This window comes from Microcaecilia unicolor, chromosome 5 (assembly GCF_901765095.1).
Source record: "Microcaecilia unicolor chromosome 5, aMicUni1.1, whole genome shotgun sequence".
Lineage (NCBI taxonomy): Eukaryota > Metazoa > Chordata > Amphibia > Gymnophiona > Siphonopidae > Microcaecilia > Microcaecilia unicolor.
In genome coordinates, this window is record NC_044035.1 from 297117296 (window position 1) to 297137358 (window position 20063).

A 20063-nucleotide genomic window follows, 5' to 3' on the forward strand; every position below is an offset into this window, starting at 1 on the left:
CAAATTAGTCTTCTAAAATTTAGACACAGACTCCTAATTAAACAGCATCTATAGTAATCAGCTAACCTAGATAGGACATAGGCCAGGGTTGTCCAACCTCAGTCCTTGAGGACTGCAATCTAGTCAGGTTTTTCCCAATGAATATGCCTGAGATCAATTTACATGTACTGCCTTCACTGTATGCAAATAGATCTCATGCATAGTCATTGGGGAAATCCTGAAACTTTGACCCGGCGAGGGCCAAGGTTGGACACCCCTTACATAGGCTGACATCTTGGCAGTTTCATCCTGCTCCCATGGGCTTCAATTGAAACCAGACTTCTGGGATTTTAAGCCTTCATTTTCAACCGCCTAAAGTTCTTCCCCATTTCTAACCTCTTTCCTTCCAGTTCAGCCATTGAAGTAATATTTCTGCACAAGGAATCACAACAGATGGTTGCCTCCAGAACTCAGATCCTGATGCACAAAGCTTACCATGCTGTTAATGTTTGCAAAGCAAACATTATTTAGCGAGCAATGCACAAAGGGGTTTTCTGTGGATCTAACATATACCATTAGCAGCCACCGAGAATCCCAAGCAAATGAGCTAATTTTATGGCTGCTCTGGAGCTGTTGGCAGAGGAAGGAAACTACCTGATTGTGCTCCCTACCTCTCCCCCCCTGTGACCCCCTCTGCAGGCAATTCCCTGGTGGTCCATGGACCCCAGTCTCCCCCCTCATCTCCCGAGCCTCCCCCTCTGCACCCTTGACAAAATTCCCTGGTGGTCCAGTGATCTGCATACCCCCCACACTCACCCACACCCCAGCAACTTACCCTGGTGGTCTAGTGACCCGCCCTCCACCCCTCCCCAGTACCTTAAAAAAAGTTGGGCAGGAACAACAACTCCTCCCTTCTGCCCTGGTGCTGCCACTTTCAAAATGGCAGCACCCAGCCCCTGCCCGGTGCATTCTGGGATGCATTGGTAGGGCTAAACACCATATAAGGAGCCCTGCCTGGTGAATCCAAGAATGCACCAGGCAGGGGCTGGGTGCTGCCATTTTGAAAGCAGGGGTGCCAAGGCAGGACAGAGGAGCTGTTGCTACTGTCCTCTTGCCCAACTTTATTTAAGATGTAGGGGAGGGGAGGAGGGTCGCTAGATCACCAAGGTCAGTTGCTGGGGTATGAGGGGGGTTGTGTGGTCCACTAGTCCACTAGCAGGGGCATTTTCAAAAGAGAAGGGCGCCCATCTTCCGACACAAATCGGGAGATGGGCGTCCTTCTCTCAGGGTTGCCCAAATCGGCATAATCGAAAGCCGATTTTGGGCGTCCTCAACTGCAGTGCGTCATGGGGACGACCAAAGTTCATGGGGGCTTGTCATCACCATAGCGAAGGCAGGACTGGGGCATGATTAGGAGATGGGCGTCCTCGTCCGATAATGGAAAAAAGAAGGGCGCCCCTGACAAACATTTGGTCGACTTTACTTGGTCCATTTTTTTCACGACCAAGCCTCAAAAAGGTGCCCAAACTGACCAGATGACCACCGGAGGGAATCAGAGATGACCTCCCCTTACTCCCCCAGTGGTCACCAACCCCCTCCCACCCTAAAAAAAAAAACTTAATTTTTTTTTTTTTGCCAGCCTCAAATGTAATACCCAGCTCCATGACAGCAGTATGCAGGTCCCTGGAGCAGTTTTAGTGGGTGCAGTGCACTTCAGGCAGGCGGACCCAGGCCCATCCCCCTTACCTGTTACATTTGTGCTGGTAAATGTGAGCCCTTCAAAACCCACCTGAATCCCACTGTACCCACATGTAGATGCCCCTTTCACCCCTTAGGGCTATGGTAGTGGTGTACAGTTGTGGGGAGTGGGTTTGGGGGGGGGGGGGTTGGTTGGCTCAGCACCGAAGGTAAGGGAGCTATACACCTGGGAGCAATTTGTGAAGTCCACTACAGTGGCCCTAGGGTGCCCGGTTGGTGTCCTGGCATGTGAGGGGGACCAGTGCACTACGAATGCTGGCTCCTCCCATGACCAAATGGCTTGGATTTTTGAGATGGGCGTCCTCGGTTTCCATTATCGCCGAAAACCGGGGATGACCATCTCTAAGGTCGCCCATCTCAACATTTAGGTCGACCATCTCTAAGATCGACCTAAATGTTGAGATTTGGGCATCCCCGATCGTATTATCGATGGACGCCCATCTTGTTTCGATAATAGCGGCTTCCCCTTAGAGATGGTCGCCCCCGTTCGATTATGCCCCTCCACGGAATTTTGTCAGAGGGGGTTGGGAGGTGTGGGGGGAAGTCGAGAGGCATTGGGGGGAGTGTCTGGTGTCCACTGGACCACCAGGGAATTTTGTCGGTGTGCAAGGGGTGTCTGGGTCCGGTGCATCAGAGCTTTCAAATGCATTTCACAAACAGCGAGCTATGCACAAAGAGGGATCTGTGTAGCTCATTTGCATGCAATCCCCTCTGTGCATCGCTTGCTGTTTGCGAGGCACTAAATTTTACCGAGGGCTGCCTTTGTGCATCAGCGCCTCTGTTTGAGTGTGGGTGTGTGTGTGTGTGCGTATGTACTCTGAATCTAGCAACTATATATCACTGTTGTGTGATGGCCTCTCCTATGGCCTGTGATCACAATAAATTGATTAATAAAGTAACAGACAGGAACTTCTGAAATACAGGCTTAAACTCTTGAAAGCATTGTGATAGCTCTCCAAAGCTTGTCAAAGATACATTAAGTGGTCCTTTTACAAAGGTATGGTAAAAAAAATGGCTTTAGCATACCTTTACATGGGTCTTTCCATATGAATAGCCTGTTTTCTTTGTTAGTATTAATGGAAATGAACTAGTGTTGCCTTCTTTAAATTACCACATGAACACTTACGGCCACTTATTTTGTAAGTGGTAAGGGCTCACATGGTATCCATGCACTAGCCAGTTAATAACCAGAGGAGTAGAAAGAACACCGATATCCCACGGAGACACACATGAGAAAACAGGGAGTGGGAACAGAGTCAGGCTCTTCAAGAATGACCCAAGACGTTGAATGAGGGTGGTAAACTTTAATAAAAGATGACTCAACAAGGTACCATGTTTTGGCATACGGAAGAGGATATGTTTATCATGACCCCAAAAGATCTTTCTAAAGACCACTACATTTTAAAACTCACAAATTGAGGATTGAGATTTTTTGACACACACCAAAGACTGCTGAAGAAGGCAGTAGTACAGCAGCAATAGGTCGTCTAAATGATTGGCAAAAAGCCTTTGCGAAATGGGTTCCCGTCGGGACCTTTGCCTAATACACAAGCCAAGTTGGCATTACTTCAAGGCAGTGGCGTACCAAGGGGGGGGCAGTGGGGGCGGTCTGCCCCGGGTGCACGCCGCTGGGGGGGTGCCGTGCGCTGGTCAGCGTCGTTCGTTTCCATGCTCTCTCTGCCCAGGAACAGGAAGTAACCTGTTCCGGGGCAGAGGGAGCATGGAAACAAACGATGCTGACCGGCGCGTGGCACCCTCCAGCAGCGTGCACCCAGGGGGGGGGTCTTTCACTGGGGTGGGGGGTGTCCTTTCACCGGGGGGAGCACGCTGCACCCAGGGGGCGGGGTGCATCGGCGATCCGCCTCATGTGTCAGCCCCTCTAGGAACGCCACTGCTTCAAGGATTATTAAAGAATATTCATAGCGACGATCTTCTACAGTTTTTGAATCATTTTGCTGTGCAGCTTAAGCTAAGTATTATTGTTTCACTATTTGGTTGTTGGTAGAAATTTAATTGAAAATTAAAGTTTTGAAATTTTGAACTAATAGACAACCCCTTTTTTCTGGGAGGTTTTTCTTGACCAATGATGACTGTTTGACTGATCACACTTAAAGGTGGCTACAAGTTCCACCATTGTGGATTAACAAGGTCTTTTCCTCCCTAATTTTTTTTTAAATATTGACTTTGGTTCCTGTATTTCCTGTCTGTTTATCATATTTTGTATTTAGAATTGTTCTATAAACTTGGATATATGGTATTTAGATCCTTTGATTTTTTTGGGGTTGTTTAACCCTTTAAAAAATGGCCACCTCTTTAAGACTTTGTAGTACCACAAGGTTGCTGTGAGAGGTCATGGCAGTCATTTTGTTGTGGCAGCTACTAGGGGCAGGAGTGAGTGGGGTTTACTCCTGCCTCCACTGGACCAGGCCTGGGGGTGGGGGGGGGGCTATCATGACCAAGGGGTAGGAGGGGGGTTCTATCCTTGTCAGAAAAGGGGGGATCAGAAGGAGGGGAACTGTTTTGGTTGGTTGGGAAGGAGATTGAAAGGGGGATGTTCTGGAGGGGTGGGTGGAAGGGGGATCAGAAGGACTGAACACAATTTCAAAAGTTTTCTATCTGCTAATATTCAGCTGGGGCCTGCATATCTGTGTTAGCAGGCCCCAGCTGAATATCAGCTAGGACCCATATAAGCTCTGGTGGCCAGGAAAACCATAATTAACTATGGCTTGTACCTACTTTTATATATAGAATACTAGCTTAACAGATGAAATATGCACCTATAATTTAGGCATGAGCACTTATACCTTCCATAGAGATGGTTTAAGTGTGCGCATCTAAATGCTGGAGGTAAGCATAAAAATGCTAAATAGTAGTAGTAGTAATATAATATTCTATAAGGTAATTCTATAGAAAGCACCAAAAAACCTGTGCTGTTCTATAAATGTTGCTCAAAGTTAGGCACTGTTTATAGAATATTGCTAAGCATCAAGAAGAGCAATTACATTCAGGCAAGACCAATTACACCAATGAAACCTTGGTGTAAATCCCTGTGCCTAAGTTAGACATGGATCCTCCTTACTCTAGAACAACGCACCTACATTGCAGGAATGCCCCCTTTATTGATCCACGTGTAAAAATTATGTGTGGATCCAGGCACGTAAATTTATGTGTGCAGATTTTAATTAATGCCAATTAGCACTGATAATTGATAGTTAAAGCCCAATTATCAGCACTAATTGTCTAGTTATTCAGTTAAGTTGTACACGCATATTGGGCACCCACACAATTTAAAGCGCCATTTATAGAATTCGGCCGTATATGTACATGTGAGTACCACCCAAGCTCTGCCCAGTCTATCTATATATATGCCCATCTGTTAAATATGAACTATGTAAGATACACATATACTTACAGAATAGCGCTAATAAGGAATTTTGGTATTTATGGAACGATGTGCTCATAGACTCATGTATGTCATTGTTCTAATCATATACATGTGTAATTAGTGAGTAACTAGGAAATTATAACTAGCATTGAACTGAGGAATAAAATCATAAAAGACTTACTGTGGCTTCTTTTAATCTTCTGAAATCTATGTGGAGATATGCACTTATTCCTTTAGATGCACCAGGCAATGTTATCCCATGGATTAGTAATACGAACAGTACTACATAAGGCAACGTGGCAGTTATCCACACAACCTAAAAGAAACATAAAGACATAGAAGCTTAAACATCTTTAAGCTTGAATTCTGATCATCCATGTGCTAAAACATGTTCTGATTTTGTTGCAGATTTAGTCTAGGTTAGGCATTTTTGTCCAGTGGTGGCCACACCCCCAAGTTATGTAGAAAGAGGTCAAATGGGGTGTGGAGAAGGGTCCCGAAATCTGAGGCAATTTACTGAAACTTTCTAGATAGAGTGAATGCAGTTAGGACAGATTGCAATTTTCACGACATGTTAGCTGCTAACAGCAATAGATGTAGCTGCCAGTAGTCACTAGTGGACACATGGTTTAGGAAGCGGAGTAAGGATTTCATTGATCAATTAAAGGGGTACAGGTACCAAAAAAGGTTAAGAAGCCCCGGTCTAAGCTGTAGGGCTATGCTTTCATAAGTGCCATCTGTTTGGGTGCTTAAGTATGCCTAGTATTGAGCATATGCTTTCATGTTATCCAAGGAGGATAATTCGAAATTAGTTTAGCACTCCCAATCATTCTTAAACATTGGCTCTTGTGTGTGCATTTCTTTGAAACACATGCTGTTTCATGTCATTTTCAAATGAAAACGATAGGGGAAAACACACAATTTGGGGGCTGTTTTACCAAGGAGCTCTAGAAAGTGGCCTGTGGTAGCCCCAACACAGGTCTTTCCTGTACGTTGAGGCCACTTGTATCGCTGCCACTAAAAGGCAGCTTTTTACAGTTTTCTGATAATGGCCACATGCTAATTTCCTCATTAGCACGTGAGCCCCTACTGACACCTATTTTGTAGGCAGTAAGGGCGCACAAGCTAACCATGTGCTAATCGGTTAGCATGCATTGATGTAGCTGCGCTAACTGACTAGCACAGTACATACCTATCCTCTGCCCCTGACCAAACCTTAGTGCTAAAAAAATAAAATATATTTTTTTAGTTCTTGGGAAGTGTGCGCAGAAGCTCTATCTCTGGCAGTCTTCAAATCTAAGCTAAAAGCCCACCTTTTTGATGCTGCTTTTAACTTCTAACCCTTATTCACTTGTTCAGAACCCTTATTTTATCACCCTCACTTTAATATTTCCTTGTCTCTTGTTTGTCCTGTTTGTCTGTCCTAATTAGATTGTAAGCTCTGTTGAGCAGGGACTGTCTCTTCATGCTCAAGTGTACAGTGTTGCGTACGTCTAGTAGCGCTTTAAAAATGATAAGTAGTAGTAGTAGATGCCAAAATTACCATGGGACGCCTGAGCGCGCCCCACGGTAAGGCATTTTAAGCTGTGATAACCATGCGTTAGTGCTTACCGCAGCTTAATAAAAAGACCCCTTCATGTTTTTTCTGGTATCTTTAATAGTGTGCCCTGTTCTGAAAGTATGCACACTCAAAGAGTGTACAGTATTCACAGTGTGCTCTATTTGCAAAGACGGTACACTCTTTCCTGAGGGTGCATGCATATGCAAAGTATTGTGCATGTGTGAATAGTGTGCATACATGCACTATTGGGAAAGAGTATGTTATCTCTGCAATAATTCACACTCTTTGTGAATAGTGTACATTCTTTCAAGAGCGCTCAAGTCTTTTGGAAGAGTGCTTACTTTTTCCAAAAGAGTGTGCACTCTTAGAGACATTGTTCCAGTAATGAAAAATGACACCCCCTCAAAATAAATCCCAGGAAACAACCTGACACAAAACTTTTTGGACTGCACATCTATACATAAAGGGGGAGATTCTATATATGGTGCCTTAAAAATTGGTGCTGAAATCAGTGTCGACTAAGCATATTCTGTAATAGGCGCTTAGACTTAGATGCTGATTATAGAATATGCTTAGTTGATATTTCAGCACATAAATCTATGCACAACCATTTACACTAACAAAATCCTGGCATGTAGATTTAGGCGCACTGGCTCATATTCTATAACTAGGTGTGTAAATTTGGGGACACCCATGAAATGCCCATTTCCCTGCCCAAAACCACACCCCTATTTGCCTGCACGTATTAGAAGTTGAGTGCACATTATTACAGAATATGCTTAAAGAGTTGTATGCCTAAATTCTAATCAGCGCCAATTAGTGCTCACTATTGCTTGTGAAGTGCTGTTATCAGCACTCATTAATTAGTTAAGATTATTAAGTTATGCACATTGTTATAGAATCAGCGCAGATCTCTAGGCGACTATATAGAATCTGAGGGAAAACTCTTAATAATTAATATGGCAAAATAAGCAAAATTTTAATATACAGTATATTAATAGTATCACTCTGGCTGGACAGTACGTTTTACACTCAGATTTCCCTAAATCTTATTTTAATACGATACTCCTGTTCCAGAAGAGTCCTACTGAGAAAGAGAGAACACACCACCTTCATTGATTGCTCTTTAACTACTGGTTGAGAGAATGAAGCTCACAGCTGAAGTAGGAACATCATGTTCAAGGTAATAAACTCTGTAGAACACTCTGGCTCTAATAGTTCAGCCAGACTGAGACTCTCATCTAGCCAGAAAACTAACCTTTTCATGTGTTCTATCACTGTTACCCTTTAAAGAAACCCTCAGCACTCGGGGTAGAATACAGATATTTCAGTGCATCATCTGAGGTCTCTTGTGCTCTACTAGAAATAGGAATTTTAGCACCAACTGAAAGCTCAAAAAGTCCATGTGCCCCTTATAACATATTGCATTTCATTCTGCTTATTCTGACACACAAAAAAATGATGCATTGTTATTTCTCCAAGTTCTTCCAAGTAATAAAATTGATAAACATTGATGAAAATGTATCATTCCTTCCTTATTTTATGGTTTCAGTTGGTGTAAATCCTCTCACTGAAAGCTGAGTGTGGATCCCGGCGCTACACTCTATTCTATAAAGGGCGCCGATACCGGAACACCCATTAAAGTATCCCGTTGAGTGTCGATTTTTTTCGGCAAAGAATTTTAAGTGCCATTTACTGCATCCAGCCTATGGAGTGTAATTACAAGGAAGTTGTGCAAATGGGCGGAGATTGAGTAGAGTATGGCTCAAACTTATGCATGCAACTTATAGAATAATGTAAGCTATGCAGGTTCCTGGAGCACTTAGGCATTAACACATCAGCTCTATGACTGGCAGAAGTACTCATGCCTAAATGTTAAATTCGTATATACCTGGTTAGGCTAGGATTATACTGTATAAAGGAAAGTAGGGGCCTATAGGAGTATTTTCAAAGCACTTAGACTTACAATGTTCCGTAGGTTACTTTGTAAGTCTAAGTGCTTTGAAAATATGCCTGGCGCATTTCCTTTTGAATAAGCTTCTAGTGGGTGCCCTGTTATAGAACTGGCCTCTTGAAGGGTAATTTTATAATGAGGAAGGAACCAAGTTATGGAGATTGGGTGAGAACTTGAAGAACTCAAGAGAAAAGGAAGTTGTTTTCCCTCTATCCGTCTGTCCGTGCTCTTCAGAGTCCCTACTCAATTCCTGCTTCCAGAGCACCACTCTGTCAACAAATCCACAAATCCTCACTTTGTCCCTTCTTCATAGAACTTCAGTCTTATCCAGCCTTGCTCCTCCTACCTCCTGAATATTTCACTCTCTCTTTTGTCTCTCCTGCTTTCATGGCTCAGCTTCAGTCAATAAAAGAGCAGTACTGGCCCACAAGGTTCAACAACTGATCTGTGAATCATACTGGTAAATGACTCCAGTGCTTCTAACCTGTTCCTCCTTCCACTGGGGCCTTTTTCCAGTATGATTTACAGGTCTTGAACCATGTGGTATTCTCTATAAACAGCTAATTGACCTGTTGATTGTTCAACCACATAAAATAAACGCCCTGGAAATGTACCGCAAGGGCATTCCTGGCGGTAAATGGCAGCCTGGCCACGTTGGTGCACCCTGAATGGTTACTGTGCAGGTAGCGCATGAGCCCTTACTGCTAAGGGCTCAGGCTATAAATAGGCACTCGCTAGTTTTAATTTTTATGTATGCCCATTTCCTGGCCCATTAAAAAATGGCCTTTTCTCACTCGTCTCTTAAGGTATGCATCCAATTTCAGATTCTATTATTAGATATTTGTGATATGTGCAATAAGGGACTATGCTATTTAAAGTACAGGTTGAACTAGTAGCCCAAGCATCATTTAAACTCTAGCAAAGGGACTTTATTGGTGATTCTGATGGTTAAATCAGGAAGAAAGGCAAATGTTGCAAGGCCACCAGGAACATCACAAAGGAAATTAATTACATTCCTTTTTTTTTCTTAGAAAAAAAGTAAAACCTTGGCTTTTTCCTTAACTATTATCTATCTTGTTAGCACCTACTGGGTTTGTTAATTAATTGCTGCTGATTGTAGAATGATTTTGTCATTGTATTTCTATTGCTTTGCCCTTGTAAGGAAGGCTGACTCTCTAGCAGTAGTACCACAAGACTAGACTACTGCTAAGGGTCAGTGCCACCATTTTCAACCTCAAGCTAATGGGGCTGGAGCAGAAGAGAACCGCTTCTGCCCATCCCACTAGTCTACCAGGTATCAACTGTAGGCAGTGGCGTAGCAAGGGGGGGCGGGAGGGGCGGTCTGCCCCGGGTGTCAGCTCAGGGGGGGGGTGCTCCCTGCCAGCTCCCCCGCTCGGCGAATCGACACCCCCCCCCCGACCAGCTCCCGCACCCTACCTTTAAAAAGAATATCGGGAGGCGAGGCGCAGCGCCTCGCGCCTGCCCTGCACATAAAAGAAATGTGGACCGTTGGGTCTTCCCTCGCTCTATCTGTCCCGCCCTCCGCTGACGCAATGTCCTATTTCCGCAAGGGCGGGACAGACAGAGCGAGAGATGGCCCGACGGTCCACATTTCTTTTACGTGCGGGGCAGGCGCGAGGCACTGAGCCTCGCCTCCCGATATTCTTTCTAAAGGTAGGGTGTGGGAGCTGGTCGGGGGAGGGAGAGGGAGGTGTCATCATGCTGCACCCGGGGGGGGGGGGTGCAACGGTGAACCGCCCCACCCCAGGTGGCAGCCCCCCCTGCTACGCCACTGACTGTAGGTATGTCCCAGAGGTGGGGTGGGGGGTTTAGGATGAGAGTTGGGGAGAAGTGGGCCAGGGCATTAGAATTGGGGGGAAGATGCAAGATGGATCATCTGGGAGGGTATGATAGGAATGGGGAGGGGCACAAGTTTGCAAGATGGATGGGTCAGGAGAGGGATCAGAATCAGAGGGGGGGGGGGGGTTGTGGGATCTGACAGATCCCCTAATGTAGGCCCTGGCCAATAATCAGCTGGGATCCATGTAAGTGCCTTATGCAAGTCCCAGCTGAACTTCAGCAGGGTCCCACATAATTGCCAGCAATTCAGTCCAGGTTGGTCATAACCCTGACATTCAGTGCTGGTGCCCAAATATGACCTGGCATTGACTATATGGGTCTAATTTAGCTAGAGGTGATCAATGCTTAACAAAAGCTGACCACCACTGGATGAATATTGGCTGGAGTATTTTTTTTTCTCTGTCATAGATTATTGTAACAATATGAATTCAAACGTGTGGGATAAACATAAAGGAATCCTGTTCAGAAGGAATGGATCCTCAGAAGCTTAGCTGAGATTGGGTGGTGGAGCCGGTGGTAGGAGGCGGGGCTGGTGGTTGGGAGGCGGGGCTAGTGCTGGGCAGACTTCTACAGTCTGTGCCCTGAAAATGGCAGATACAAATCAAGGTAAGGTACACACAAAAAGTAGCACATATGAGTTTATCTTGTTGGGCAGACTGGATGGACCATGCAGGTCTTTTTCTGCCGTCATCTACTATGTTACTATATGTTACTATGTATTGTAATTACAGAGGCTGTTATTGAAAAGATTTCCAACTTTGGGAGTTACCCAGGCAAATCTTACATTTTGAATTTTGCAACTCATAGCCCAATTAAATATAGGAGGGGAAAGAGGCATGGGAAACTAAACAGAAGAGGTGGCCAAAAAACAGGAGCAAAACCACAGGTTCAAGACAAAATCCTTTGTTAAACAGCTGTGTTTTGGCACAATGTCTGCCTCAGGGGTCATCATATATTATATCTGTATTGCATACACCATACCAAGATATTGAGTATGCAGTACAGAAATTTACAAAACACTTGCTGAAAATATTCCACAGAAATCAAGTATTTTTCTCCCTAGTGGCTACAGTCACATCTTTCAGTAAAATGAATCTTACTTAGGTTTTTAAAATTCTGCAGATCCACCCATCCTCGTAGCAATCAAGGACCAAGCGATGGTTTCCTCTTTGGGCATTTTTAATGTTTTCTCATTAAATTTTTATCTTCATTGGGATTTCTTTACCCTACTAGTGGCATCACACTGAAAAGGAAATTTGCATGCTTCGTGGATACCCTGGTTTTTGATTGAGAGAGAACCTATAATCCTGACTGCAAAGCTGTCATTGAGAAGTCTCAAAGAAATAAACCTATTGAGGAAAAACACAACAATGATCGGAATATAATGACTTTCTATGGTGAATCTGGTTCCTTGTTTGCAGATGTCAATTTATTATTATTAGGATCTCCTCTTTCTCAGGGTGTTTAAGCTCCTAAATTGAATTCCACACCAATCTGTGATTTCTGAGGAACATTTTCAACAAAGGAACACATATGCTGCAGTGTGTTTGTGGCATGAGTCTCAAGAGAAATAAAAACTCAAGTGTTTTGGAAATATTGCTACTACATATTCTATATCTTGGCTAATTTTCGAAAGAGATAGGTGTCCAAAAAGTGACGTAAGTCAGCATTTGGACGTCCATCTCACAGAAATGTCCAAATCGGTATAATCAATACCTCATTTTGGACGTCTTTTTCCGAAGTCCATCAGAAGGATGTCCAAATTTCAAGGGGGCGTGTTCAAGGTGGGACAGGTGTTCCTAAGTCTTGGATGTCTTTCAGCCATAATGGAACAAAGCAAAAATGTCCAGGACTAAAACTTAGACGTTTTGAGCTGGACCTGTTTTTATAACGAATAAGGCACAAAAAGATGCCCCAAATGACCGGATGACCACTGGAGGGAATCAGGGATGATCTCCTCTTACTCCCCTCCCGAGGCTGCCACGCCGCAGTCCCCAGTCTCCACCCACCCACAGCCCCGTCGACAGCCCCCCTCCGTCCGCCACCGGGCCCCCTGCATTCAAATCACAGCGCCTCACTTCCGTGTGAAAGCGCAGTGGCAGATTGCCGCCCTTTGGGCCTTCCGTTCCTGTGTCCCGCCCTTGTCTGATGTAACTTCCTGTTTCCATGAGGGCAGGACACAGGGAGGGAAGGCCTGAAGGGAGGCGATCTGCCGCTGCGCTTTCACATGGAGATGAGGTGCTGTGATTTGAATGTAGGGGGCCCGGTGGCGCACAAAGGGGGCTGTCGACAGAGCCGAGGACGGGTGGGTGAGACCGGGGACTGCGGTGCTGGACCCCCCTTGGAGGCCTGTGCCCGGGGAATTTTCCCCCCCCCTGCCCCACCCCTCTCAGCGGTCCTGAGTGCAGTTATCATTGTGGGCTACCGTTAAGATGTGTTGTTTCACCACAGGATACATTTAATGGAATGAGTCTTAGGGATCTTTTTACTAAAGTACATTAATGTATTTAGGGGCCTTTTTGCCATGCAGTTGTAAAAAGTGGCCATAAAGCGCCCTTACAAGGGTCATTCCCACTTGCTAAGGCCATTTTTACCTCTGGGGTAAATTGAGAAAAATTCCTATTTTTGGTATTAATGGCCACATGCTAATTTTGCCATTAGCACGTGGACATTAAAACAGATTAGCATGTGAGCCCTTATCGCCTCCCATTATGTAGGTGGTAATGGCTCACATGTTTTGCATGTGTTAATTAGTACACAGCAATGTAACTGTGCTAATTAGCACAGAACATGTCCACTCTCCACCCCCCCAGACACACCCCCTGCACAAAAAATAAATTTAAGTTTTCAGTGCATTAGTAGCACGTGCACATTCAGAAATTACTGCGGTACACCTCAGCGCATCCTACAATATGCTATTTTTTGCTGCAGTAAACACATGCTTACTGCAGCAAAAAATAGCATATTGTAGGATGCGCTGAGGTGTACCGCAGTAATTTCTGAATGTGCACGTGCTACTAATGCACTGAAAACTTAAATTTATTTTTTGTGCAGGGGGTGTGTCTGGGGGGGGGGGTGGAGAGTGGACATGTTCTGTGCTAATTAGCACATGTACATGCTTGCTGCAGCTTTGTAAAAGGGCCCTTTAGCATGCACTAATGAATTAGTGTGCATTAAGTGCCATGCAGGTGTCACGTACCATGGTGACGCATTCTGTCACTGCGGATACCATCTTGCAGAGTGCCTTCTTCCTGACACTGGTGGCTTCCTCATCACAGCGCATTCTCTTCCTGGGATGCCTTGGCATCTGCACCGTGAGGAACGCTCTATTGGCCCATGGCACTGGATGCAGGGAGCCTCAAGGCGAGACTCTGATGTCAGATGCCTCCCTTCTCCTTCTTAAGCTGCACACACACTGCAGATGGGGCCTCAGTAATAGGTCCTGTTTGTAATTGTTCTGACTGTGTGCTTCTTGGATTGCCACTCTCCTGACTCTACCTGAATTGCTGCCTGACCTGACCTCCACCTGGATTCCGGCACTACCTGGATTGCTGCCTGACCTGCCTGGATTCCGACGCTACCTGGATTGCTGCCTGACCTGACCTCCACCTGGATTCTGGCGCTACCTGAATTGCTGCCTGACCTGACCTCCGCCTGGATTCCGACACTACCTGAATTGCTGCCTGACCTGTCCTCCACCTGGATTCCATCACTACCTGGATTGCTGCCTGACCTGACCTCCGCCTGGATTCCAACACTACCTGAATTGCTGCCTGACATGACCTCTGCCTGGTTTCCAACTCTACCTGGATTGCTGCCTGATCTGACCTCGGCTGAGATTCTGACACACACTGCCTGTATAGCTACCTGACCTGATCTCTGCCTGGATTCTGGCTCTACCTGGATTCCCATCTCAGATCTAGATTCTCTCCATGTTTTCACTCTGCCTAACTCAGCCTTAATCCTACTAGGTGTTTCTGACAGCTCAATCTGAGGGAAACGGTGGTCAGTCCAGATGAAGAACCCGGAGCTTGTCGGCCGTCGGCCACCTCTTCTTGGTGGTGACACAAGGTCTCATTTCACCCCAGAGAGCGACTACATGACAGCAGCCCATAGGTATACAATGAGCTGCACAGCATTTAGCATGTGCTAAATCTGTTAGTGCACCTTAGAAAAAGGACTCCCTAGTTAGTAATAACTAGTGTTAACAGTAAAGTAACACATCTTAATGGTATGCCACGTTGTTAACTTCCCTCTTAATCTCGTAACCTTAGAGCAAGAGCTAACATGTCATTTCACTTTGTAACCTGCCATCAGGATCATCAGGGTATAAATTTGCTAAATACATAGAGAACAAATAAAATGAAAACATATTTTAGAAGCATTAAAAATCTATAATAATAACAATAATAATAAAAATCCACTTACCTTTCCTGATGTCTTAACTCCTTTCCACAGACTAAAGAAGAGAATTATAACCACCACCAAGAGACACAGAGTGAGCTGCCATCGTGGGAGGCCGAGATCATGAATGCCACCACTTTCATGTAGGTGCAGCACTCCCCGTCTACTCAAAAAGTGCAAAGATAAAAGTTATTTTTATAAATGACTCTGAAATACACACCCTTGTAAATGTAAATTAGATAAAATTCATATGTTTTTCAATTTTTAAAAATCTTTTTGAAAGTGTATCATCGTGATTGTATTCAAATACCAATTTAGTATGAGGCGCTATACTGAATTCAGGAGAGAGAATAATGTATTTTTGTTCTGACTGCAACATGTAAAATGTCTTCGGTCATGCAAAAAACATTTCCTTTTCAAATATATACTTGATTTTATTCCGAGTCACCTTCTTGTCTTTTGTTAAGTGGAACCTCCTATTCATGTAGCTCTCTCCCTACCTTCCAGTATATCTCCCCCACATGGTGGCCAGCATCTCTCTTTGTCCATTTCTCCTCCCTTAGTGTCCAGCATTTCTCTCCTTCCCTGCCTCCTCTCCCTGAGGTGTTCAGTATTTTTTCCTCCCCCACCTCCATGAGGTGTTCAGCAGCTTCTCTTGCTTCCCTATCACCTTTGGGCCACAGTTTAGGAGGCAGCACTGGCATGGCATGGCATAGACAGAAGATTCACCATAATTAATGCAGGGCCTTTAGTATCCATGCATGTTCAAGGCCTTCCAGGTTCCACTGCCTTTGATCTTCATGTTTCAGAATGAAAGGGACCTGGTAAGTCTTGAGCATATGAAGATGCTCAGGGCCCTGGTCATGATGAATCTTCTATCAATGCAATGACTGCCATGTTAGTGCTGCCCCCAAGTTGCGCCAACTAGTGCACCTAGCAGGCAGGCTTCATCAAATTTATTCTACCGATGGGAGATTCTATTATCAGAATCAGTAATTTGGAAAAACAGTTTGATACACAGAAAAAGGTCCAGGGGACAATTCCATAAGTGAGTACCTCCAAATGGGTGCCCAGAGGGCACATCGTGGGAACTTATTGTATAATTGAAGCTAAACGCTAGTGTAAATGGCTATCAACATGCCTAACATTTAGGCACTCACGCTTATTCCAGCCATATAGCTGGTGTAAGTGTGCATGCCTAAGTATGGCAGGGATGCATGTGTGACTTATAATATTCTGTAAGTTATCCATGCTCTGCCCCTGTGTCTCCCCCCTTGCAAATCTGAGTATTTGCAGAATAGTGCTTAGATACCACATTAGCATTTGCATGCATAAGTATGTATACAAGTATTCTAAGCATTTAAATGCATACCCCTGGATTCTATATATGACACACAAATTTGGGCACAGATATTTGGGTGCCACTTACAGATGTGTGCCCAAATTGGCTAACAAGACAATAACTGGGTGCTAACTGGCACCAATTTCAATTTGAGTGCACATCTTGCTCAATTCTATAACAATGTGCGCCCAAATGCCATAGTGTGCAACCCAAAAGAGGACGTGGCCATGGGAGGTATGTAGGTGGGTCAGGGGCATCCCTATAATTTGCTTGCAGTGTTGTAGAATACTGGGAATGTGTGTTCAAATTACACCTGGTTTCAGCAAGCATAACTCCTGGCATCAAAATGTGGGTGCCGAAATCGGCACACAATGATATGGGGGCTCATCTTCGAGTGCCTATTACAGAGCAGCATTGAGCGCTGATTTTTTAGCGCCATTTACTGAATCTAGCCCCATATAATGCCTAAGTTATAGAATTGCCCTTTAAATGCCTCCCAAGATCCTCAATCAGCACAAATATAAATTAAATATTAGGGCGGCAATTCTATAAATTGGCACCTCAATTTAGGTGCCACAAATGGGTATGCTTAGTTCCAATTCTATAACAGCTTAAGGGCACACCCAAACCATTATAGAATATTAGTGCAAAGCCGCATTGATGTGCCAAAAGTTAGGTGCATTGACTTATGACAGGTCAATGGCTGGTATAAGTGGGCATGCTTAAGTGTACCATGCAATGCGCCTGTGAGAGGGTCTAGAGAACACTGCCCCTCTTAAGAAAAGTCCCTCTGATAGCCTGGACCACCTTAAGAGCATGAGACCCACCCAGGGAGGAGGTGAGCTGGGAGGGGAAGAACCTATACCTGGGAGTATAGAAGACAGAGCCAGGCTGAGAATAAGGAGGCCCAAGGAAGAAAGAACAGAAGCCCAGTCTATGCCCTGAGTGAATACTTCTAGCTGCTGTGACCTGGTTGAGGTAAGCCAACTTTGTGCTTTTGTTAAGACTTGCAAGCTTTGCTGAGGTCTGGCTAGAGCCAGACCTGGACCTCTAAGGGAAAACAAGAACTATAGGCTGTGTTTGGGGCGTGACAACCTCATCAGTCACAACTTGTGTTAGGTCTACCATTAGAGGCCTGCTTAATGACTGTGATTCCTAAACCGGAGATGTTTACCCATACTATCTCTTGGGCCCTGTGACGGGCCCAGGGAGTTCTTAAAATAAATACTTATTTTGTGTTCATACCTTTTGTCTAGCTGCGTTATGTTTCCTACTCACTCTCAACCCTCACTTGGGGTCTCACAGTGCCCAACTGATACAATTCTATAAGCCTCAAGTGTCACACACTCATAAAATGCCCACGCTCTGGCCACAGGTATAACTTCTGAGAGTTGAGCACTAAGCCCCTAATTCCATAAAAGTCGCCAAAATTGCATATGCAAATTTGTGTGCGTGCCCAAATAGCAAATGTAATTTAATTGAATAAGCTAATTAGCACAAATAATTGGCTTTTTAACAAACCACTATTGGCACTAATTTGATTTAATTGGAATTTACACATGTATTACGTATGAGTTTTTGAAAAGGGGTGCAGAAATGGGAGAGTCATGGGCAGAATGGGGGCATTCTTAGCATTTACGCACATTGTTATAGAATAAGAGGGGATATGCACCCAATTTAGGTGTGCACATTTGCACCATGTTTCAGTTGGTGCACATTACCACGCCTAAAGTTAGGTGAGATTCCTAGGTGTAAGCGCTGTTCTATAAACCGTGCCTAACTTTAAGCATGGCTTATAGAATAGTGCTTTTTTTAGGCACCATACATAGAATTCATCCCTAAGCAGTTTCAGTGCACCTAGCACGTACACCTACTACAATTATTGGTGCAAATCACATATAAGTGCTACTACTCTATAAACTAGGTGCACAATTGGTGCCCAAATTTAGCTACCAGCTTCTAATATTGCCTTTTATGTGAAATCAGAGAAGAAAGCAAAGATTCTAAAACTGATGTTAGAATCCATCTGGGAATAAATAACCAGCACAACTGCAGTGCAAAGTGACTTCTAAAATTGATTAAATTGGATTGGCTCACGCCTGCTTCGGTTGTAGCTCAAGGCAAGTTACATTCAGGTACTGTAGATATTTCTGAGATACTTAAACCCACTGTAAAGACTACAGCATTTTCAGAAGTTCTACGTATTCATGCTAAGAAAGACGCATGGCCACAAAGCACAGCCAACTGCAATACAAGGTTCCAAATTATGCGAAAACAAGAAATTGTTAGATATATAGATGGCTGAGACAATAAATGGAACAATAAGAGGTTATGCTGCAATGATGGGCTACACCTTTCTGTGGCAAGATATTGGATCCTAAGTGAAAAATCGAAACAATGTATAGACAGGCATTTAAACTAGAGGACATAGTGGTAGATGGAAGAGAATCTGTTCAAGATATTTCCCCTCCCCCTCCCACCCCCCCACCCCCCCCAGCAAAAGCATTATTATAGTAGAGAAAATAACAATAGAAATCATCTTTATTTACTAAATAGCAACAAAAGTGAACAGGAGAGCAGAAAAAAAGATAAACTATACAAAACACAAGCAAGGCATCCAAAAATTGCTGGAAGGTAATGATCACAAATGCAATAAAGTACTGGAGCTGGAAAACCTAATGGTGGAGGCAGACTTGGCTATTGGCCATTACGGTGATGTGGTTGTGTGAGTCCCATGAATGAGATATGAACAGGCTATAATCAGTTTAGGAAGGATAGAGATGGCAGAAAAGAGGGAGAAATGTCAACAATAATATTAAGGCAGCTGAAATGGAAGGGCCTGGGGAAAAGAGGAAGCACTGTAAATCATCTACGAAAGAGGAGACGACATTTCCATTCACATCAGTGTAATCTTCAAACCTACAACGCAAACATTAAGAACTGAAGAGAGATCTGATCAAAGACCAGAATGAAAAAAAAAGTGGTGTTACAGAAAGAAATGGAGATATTGTTGATGCCCAGACAAACAGTGATAGAACGCAATACAGAAGGGGCGACACTGAATCTGGTACAGTGGTCCATATATTCTGCTGGCACAGTGACTGGAATATGTTAAATATCAACTGCAGCATTTAGCATATTCCATATATTCACCGCTATTATCCAAATTGGTGGTGGGGCTGAATATACTTAGTGAAGTCACTATCAGGCTTATTTTTGAAAGGGAAGGACGCCCATGTTCCGACACAAATCGGGAGATGGATGTCCTTCTCTCAGGGTTGCCCAAATTGGCATAATCGAAAGCCGATTTTGGGCGTCCTCAACTGCTTTCCATCACGGGGATGACCAAAGTTCCCGGGGGTGTGCCGGCAGTGTACCGAATGTGGGACGGGGGTGTGGTTAAGAGATGGGCATCCTCGGCCAATAATGGAAAAAAGAAGGGCATACCTCACGAGCATTTGGTCGACTTTACTTGCTCCCTTTTTTTTCCACAACCAAGCTTTGAAAAGGTGCCCAAACTGACCAGATGACCACCGGAGGGAATCGGGGTTGACCTCCCCTTACTTCCCCAGTGATCACCAACCCCCTCCCACCCAAAAATAAATATGAAAAAAGAATTTTTCCAGCCTCTATGCCAGCCTCAAATGTCATACCCAGCTCCATCACAGCAGTATGCAGGTCCCTGGAGCAGTTTTTAGTGGGTGCAGTGCACTTCAGACAGGCGGACCCAGGCCCATACCCCCCTTACCTGTTACCCTTGTGGTGGTAAATGTGAGCCCTCCAAAACCCACCTGAAACCCACTGTACCCACATGTAGGTG

At 44.5% G+C, this 20063-nt stretch overlaps 1 protein-coding gene across 1 annotated transcript in view; it reads right to left on the reverse strand.

Moving 5' to 3' along the window:
• The window catches only part of SLC6A2 (solute carrier family 6 member 2), a 210871-nt gene that overhangs the window by 90033 nt on the left and 100775 nt on the right, over positions 1–20063 (reverse strand). The window contains exons 5-6 of the mRNA XM_030204308.1: positions 14926–15064; positions 5304–5438 (exon numbers count right to left, since the gene is read on the reverse strand). Coding sequence (XP_030060168.1) covers positions 5304–5438; positions 14926–15064 — 274 coding nt within the window. The remainder of the gene's footprint in view (positions 1–5303; positions 5439–14925; positions 15065–20063) is intronic.